Below are 7,341 nucleotides of genomic sequence, written 5' to 3'. Positions count from 1 at the left end.
ACGTGTATTTATTCCAGGCCACATTCTACCCTCTCCCCTCCCCCAATGAGTTGTTTTATTCTACAAAAAGTCCTATTTACTTTCAACATAGCTGCTTATCAACTAAAATCACACAGAACATGGATGAATGACAATATTTGGCTCTCATATTGAAGCCTGCCCATGAGAAATGGGGTTTAAACCCAGAGGAAGAGCTTCAGGTTTCACATACTAAATATTGCTTAATAAAAGGAGAGGCCCATATCCAAAAACGTAGCATTCCCCCAAGCCCAGGTAAGTGCACTGTGCCATAAATGAAAATGTATTGGGGCCTGCTAAGAACACTCCAAGGAACTTTACAAAAAGTCTTGTATTCTGTGGAAGAGACTGGCAGTTGGAGAAAAGCTCCCCCAGGGAAGTGTGCGCACAGGATCAACCCATTTTATCCCTGAAAATGAACAGCAGCTCATCAGTGAAAATGTTATTTTATTTAGAACCTGCAAGCTGAGACAGCAAAGACAGTTAATTTTCTCTGAAAGAATGACAAACAGCTATTGTACTCTTGGTCTCCAATTAACGTTTTTTTCTAATTTCCAAGACTTAAGACAGTTCAGATATGATTTTCTTGCCCGTTAACACATCTCATCTTCTTAGTATAGTCACAATAGGCTAATTTTAATTTTTTCAAGCAGACTAGTACTGATGGGTGCTTTGGGAAGCACATAAAATGAACCAGTTTCCCAGAAATGTGTGTTACTAATAACACAATGGTTATTAAAGCTTTCAAATTTGAGAGGTTTTTTATTTGGTCAGAGGACTTCAAATAGACCTCAAAACTGGATCTGTCTGACAATTGCCTTGGCTCGGTGCCTGGCTATTCTTCTCCATCACCAGAGGATCACTGTATAGAACAGACTGTAGGTGACTAATGTATTTTATTGCAGCCCGAAGTGTTTCTACCTTGCTGAGCCGTTTTTCTAAGTATTCCTCAGGCAGGTGATGTCTGAGCTTGGCGTATCCTTCATTGACACACTTAACCCGCTGCCTTTCCCTCTCATTCCTTTTTCTGATGAAAGCTGGTCCATATGAGTACTCTCCTCTGCCCTGATTGACATGGGGAACTTGATAAGGGAAGCTGCAGGGATCACTGTAGAAATTCTCGGAGATTAACTGCTCAGATGCAAAAGGAAGTAGTGACAAATCTTCAGAGCAAGCAACTTGGGGAGGAGTCTCAGGGTACACGTGAAATGTGACGAAGGGATCCCCACCAAAAGGCCTGGGCAATGGCACATGATGGGAGTCACCATAGATGGGTAATTTGTCCATGAAGTTACAGTAGTTTTTACTATCCAGGGGGGGTTGCATTGAACCTGGAAATGTATAACTGCATATTAATTAAGTCATACCTCGAGTTTAAGGGTTACCTGCCATCAGTAAAATGTTCCAGGAAAGACTTTTAAATGAATTTATGCTACTGTAGAATGATATGAGAGACTGTCACAATGGATGCACCATTAGACCAGCTCATGCTAGAGAAACTTACCAAAAAGTGCTAAGTAAAGACAACACAACTCTGTACACCTTCCTAAACGGAACAGCAGTCAAGCTGCTTCTTGAGCTCCAGTTTAATTGGCACGTGGAAACAGCGTCACAAACCGATCCCAGCTCAGGCTGAAATGGACAGAAATTAGTACTCATTGCTGATGTTATATAAACAAGTCTGGCATGTTAAGCAACATCCTATCCAGCCCCGTGCGCACCCCCCACTTCCCCCAAAACCATTTACATTACAGCTCAAGTAACTAGCACCCCCACTGAACATAAATGTCCACTGAAAGCTTGACAGCTTGCTCTGTTATCCTACCACCTCTTTGTTTTAATTGGTTTGAAAATTTCTTGTGCGGGGTCCTCAATCTTGTGTCTGTGAAGTGCTACGCTGGTTCTGAGAGAAATGCATTTCTTGGAGGGACCCACATTTGTTTTGAACAGTTTGCTCCCACTGACTTGCAATGATCTGAGAGTCAGCTTAGCTTCATATTAAAATGACAAAAAATGTCCAGATCATATACCCTCAGTAATGAAGTACTGTATTAGGAAGAGAGGCTTCTGCAGCTGGAGTGAATGAATATTAGGAGTATTGCAGAGATAAGCATATTCCTGGTAATCTCTTTCCAATTCATGGTGCTCCATAAATGGAGAATATTTCCACCTTCTCTCTACAAGAGGCCTAACTATAAGTACCACAGATGAACTACTCTGGATTGGGTTTTAACTGCTCAAATCACACTCAGAAGATTAAAAAGAGATTGTAAAAGCACCATCAATAGGAAGCTATACTGTACAAGGTTATCAAGGTATGTCACGAGTCCTTTAATCTCAGCATTCCAGCACTGATTATTTTTCTAACTGAAAGCCACATTTAAAAAGTTTAAAGCAGACAGTATTTTACCAGGATCTGTTTACAGGGATTCTTTGTTTACACAATCTTTGTTGATGCAGAGTCCAGCCAGAATACCATCCACTTCCACATCTACGTGCCACTCTTAAAATCAGGTTACATCATGCCGTACTAAAAGGAAAGACTACAGAAGACTTTCCTAACAGTAGTGGAAATGCCCAGTATCACCACCTATTAAGAAATACAAGAACACCAAACATTCAATATTCACAGAGGAATAGTGCAGTATCTGATGGAAGAATTTTGCCATTAATCCAACTTCTTCACCATGACTTGCAGCATCTCTAATACCTTCATACCCGCTCCACTGAGAAGAGAAGGAATTGTATGGTCGCTTGTTTGGGCCTATTTTCCCTGTGCATAAAGTTATATTTATCAAAATAGATTTGTGTTCTATATCATTTGATACAATGAATTTTACTATCTAGAGCGTCACATTTTTCACTGAGTTGAGAATCTATTTTAGCATGCTACGTTATACAAAGGGAAAGCAAGTTCTAGAACAGATGCTTTAGTATGCCAGGTGTTAGCAAAGGCAAATGCTGAACACAAATGCATGTTAAATTACAGAATAAGTTGCCTCACTACATGTGGGAAAAGATCCAAGTTGAACATGCGTATGTACTGTAAATTCAAAACAGCAGACAAGCGACAATTGCTTCCTTTGTTAATACTGGGGTGGGGGGGGAAGATAGGAAGTTTTAATTGGTTTATGTTCCACTAAAATACAAATGCCAGTAACTGTATCTGCACTGTAAAAGCCAACAAAGATATCATCAGGTACTTACAGCATTGGTTAGATGGCACTTACTACTTTTGCTACACAATTACATTATACAAACACGTTATATGCCAGGTTCACATCCAAACCAAAACATAAAATCAGAAGCAATACAGCATTTCTTGTCTGCTACAGAAGACTCACCTGTTCTGAGATGAATGGAGTGAAAACTCCAAAACAATCCACAGAAACAGAGTTTCCAATTTTGAGGCAGCTGAATATGCCTGTAAAATATCTGTTTTGCATTATAAGTTTCAAAAATAGCATTTTAATTCTTATACACAAGTAGCAGCTTATGTTTTTAATAAAAAATAGATTAAAGAAGACTGATTAAAGTACTCTTAACTACCTAGTGCCTCTCACACACATTAAATAGTCTTGAGAAATCATTTACATTAGTCAGTTGACATTTAGCCAGCCATAGCAGTATGTAATTTTCCCTATGTACTTCTTGACGTTTCTTACCTGAATGATGTACCTCTAATACTGCTGAGTTGAGTCAAAAGACTGGTGTAATTTATAGTCAACCGACAATATGCAAAGTAGCTTACAGTTAGATCTGCTCTTTTCTGGTTTAGCTTTTACCACCCACACTGTAACTATGATGGCAACAAATCTTAGAATGATAGGCTAGAAAGTTTAGATATATTAGATACAATTGAACTACCTTAAAAAGTAATCAGGAAGATGTTTTATTTATATCTCTCATCCATATGCTGCAGCAATTTGCTGTAATGAACGTCTTTTCATTTAATTAAATTTTACCTCTCACTACATAATCAGCATAAAAAAATATCTAGACCTTCATGTTTTCATTAAATACACAAATCAATATATTTGAATAAGGGGTACATGAAACTGGTATTTTCAACTAAATTGATTTTATGGTAGTGTCACAAGATCAGTTTTGTTTTGAGCAATCTTCAGTGGTCTCTTGGGTTTGCTATTTCCAGGATCTCTGCACTGGGTCGGACTCTAAACCTTCTCTGCTCCATTTGCATCACTTCAGGAGTGAGAAAGGCCCACGTTTTCTCTATGGGAATTTCCATGAGATGCAGAGCCTGGGTGTGCTGGACCAAGGAAGACATTGACAGGGCACAAGGCAATAGCAACACACATTCTGCAGCCGTCTTATCAGTAACCATAGCTTTTAAAAGTGGGACTCTGCTACATATTAAAGCTGCCCAATGAGTTTGTGAAGTTTGTATCCAGTATTAAAAGCACATTCTAACTTGAATCCAATGTATATTAAGTTAACTCATTTGATAAATCTCCATTTTCATCTGCATTAAAATGAGCATTTTTATTTAGGACTAACTGGATTTCCTATTGATCAGCTCATTTTCTTAATAATTTTCAAGCACAACCTAAAATTACTGACTGTGAATCTGCAGTGCTGAAAGAGTTGCACTTTCTCTTCCTGGGGAGACCCATCCAAGATTTAGAACATAGACTTGCTTGCTGCTACCTTTACATCAGAAAGAAGGCTAGTATATGTGGAATTCAAAACATTTCAAGACCTTTGTTGTAAGGACCACCATTTCCCTCCCTTCAAGGCTTCTTTGGAGAAGACATGTAAGGAGTAAGGCTGCTGGTAGGGCAGCCGTCTGAAATGGTACAGAACAAATGACGGTGAAGCAAAGAATTGCAACATTATATTTCCTCTATGGAGGATGAGGGCATTGTTGCCCCTGTTGATTTGGGAGTCATGAGTTTGGGTGCTGAGAAAAGCAATAGTAACTAAAGCTTGGTTTCTCACTCTGCTGGCTCACTGGCTCTCAATCTTCTACTAGCAAGTGATTTTTTTTTTTTACTACAGGTAAAAGCACACGATAACCCTACTGGTACTGAAAGAGTTCTGGATTTCATGAAATGGGTGCAGTGACTGTACTGAGAAGTGAGTGAAGTCCTTGATCTGCACAGAAATATGGCAGTGCAAGGATGGTTGTGGCTCAGCTGCAATATCCATCTGCACCTGGATTCAGGGAAGCAGCAGGGGTTTGTTCTCCTCTGTTCTGCTGCTGTAAGCGCAAACAAGAGCACCCAGCAGAACTAAGCATGGATATTTTGCTATTTTTCCTACTGGAAGTTGGACTGTAGCTAACTTATTTTAGCTTTTATTGCACACAGAGCAGTGACAAGACTTCCCATCAAAATGGGAATAACTTGCAGGTACTACTACCAACACTGGATATGAATTCAATTAGAAGTAATCTGTACTCAATTGCCAGTCCTGAGTCATGCTTTCCCCAACTGAAACATTGAACATTAATACATATAATCTGATGTACCTAGCAAAACGGTTTAAAAAATGTAAAGTATTTCTCCCTTCTTGCCATCCAAGAAATTATGAAATACAGCAACAGCAAGTAGGCTTTTCAAAATCAGCACAATCATTTTTAATTGTTACATTCCAAAGAGGATATATGAAAGTTAATAACCTGTATACACCTCTCAGAGGGATGAGTACAGAACCACAGTTAAAAAAAAGTACAGCTAGTCCCAAGATGACAGGCGCTAGTTAAAGGTATGTGCATTAGACCATCACTGGAGACAAATGCAAAAGGTTTTTTTCCTTGTGGTTGTTGTAAAATAAATACTTTATCATATACTAACTCCTGAGACTTTACTCATGAAGAGACGGGAAAAGATTTTTGGTAAGATACCATACACAACGCATTAAATGATCAAATCAAGCGAGTAAAATGCCAAACTGGCTTAATGTGCACTGCATTAGAATTTATCTACATCACAGTACTTTAAGTCTGCAGCTCATCAACAGTCACTGTCCATTTAAGCTTCCTCAAAGAATCAGTGCACAAATCAAGTGATGAATACCACCCACTAATCTTAAAAATGAAAACTACACCACAAGATTTAGGTTCCTAATACACAGCTCTAAGTAACCAGGAGAAACCCCAAGTATATTTACAAAAGTCTGTGTAAAGTGATTAGCGAGTTGTAACCAAACTCTTGTGACCAAGTATATTCCCTGTTACTTCTTAAATCACAGAAGCAGAAGTGAGAAATATATATTTAAAAACCATCTTAAAGTCATAATGATAAATAAAGTATCAGAGTTACATCCAAAGATACCTTTGATTTTGTTTTTTTAGTTCTGTTAGCAAAAGCCATCTGAAAACAAAGAATTATTAGCTTTGGGCTAATTACAACTGTTTATTTTTTAATAGCTTCCACTCTGGTACATTCTTGCAAAAGGTTCAAATGCTTTTTTGCCAACAATAACAAACCAGTTAAAGAACCTTTCAGAAGTGGTAGGAGCAGGAAGACATAAGTCAGATAGTTCCATTAGTCCATTTTGCTTTCTTCCAGTCATCAGTTAACTCAACTTGATATCAGTTAACTCAACACAACATGGCGGTCAAAGACAGATTTGCGTTGCTCTTGGACCTGCAACTTCCAACGCTGCTGAGCATACTCCACTTTGTTCAACACGTTGGCACGACTCCGAGAACGAGCCAGCACAGCATGAGCGTTGGCAAAAGGTTGATGATCCTAAAGTTGCAGAAGGTAACATTTACATTTCTGTGATTTTAACCATGTAAATACATTATCCTGGACAAAAGGAAGACACACTACGCTTTACAACCTTTAAAAAAAGACAGGAACTTCAGCACTTTACGGAAATTAACTGCTATGAGTTTTCTTTAGAGGAGCCAAATTTAGTGTGCATGTTCTTTAAGGGGAGGTCTCATACCAGCAGCAACTCATGCAACACATAATGGTAATATAGGGTCTGATGTTACACCATGGCTGTCATTGGAAGCTTAGCCACCAAGTCCCATGGAAGAAGAACCAGGCCTTCTGTGGGCAAGAGAGTATGTCTTAGTACCATGTGCTAAGTGTTACATTTACTTCAGGAGCAATTTGAATCAGAAGCCTGGGTGACCAAGATACAGGGATTCTCCCATCAGTTTTCTTGAGTGGACTTCAATTTAAAAATGGAAAATGGAGGAGCCCATGTCAGTATACTACCAGCTTTCAACTGGTTACTGTAAAGCAGTTTGAGATGTTCACACAAAGATGCTAAGTAAAAACCAGCACCCTTTGATATTTACTAAACCAACTCCATTGTGCTCAGCCATCTAAAAAACAGAGGGTA

General features: G+C 38.8%; 1 protein-coding gene across 1 annotated transcript in view; it reads right to left on the bottom strand.

Annotated features, from left to right (window-relative positions):
• Positions 1-3,895: 3,895 nt before the first annotated feature.
• Positions 3,896-7,341, bottom strand: part of TMEM9B (TMEM9 domain family member B) — a 43,331-nt gene continuing 39,885 nt past the window's right edge. The window contains exon 5 of the mRNA XM_019519600.1: positions 3,896-6,734. Within this exon, the coding sequence (XP_019375145.1) occupies positions 6,579-6,734 (156 nt within the window). The 3' untranslated portion in view covers positions 3,896-6,578. The remainder of the gene's footprint in view (positions 6,735-7,341) is intronic.

The sequence above is a fragment of the Gavialis gangeticus genome, unplaced genomic scaffold, assembly GCF_001723915.1.
Source record: "Gavialis gangeticus isolate Ggan-Ray unplaced genomic scaffold, GavGan_comp1, whole genome shotgun sequence".
Lineage (NCBI taxonomy): Eukaryota > Metazoa > Chordata > Crocodylia > Gavialidae > Gavialis > Gavialis gangeticus.
Note: the sequence above shows the minus strand (reverse complement) of the source record. Positions and strands in the feature narration are given on the sequence as shown.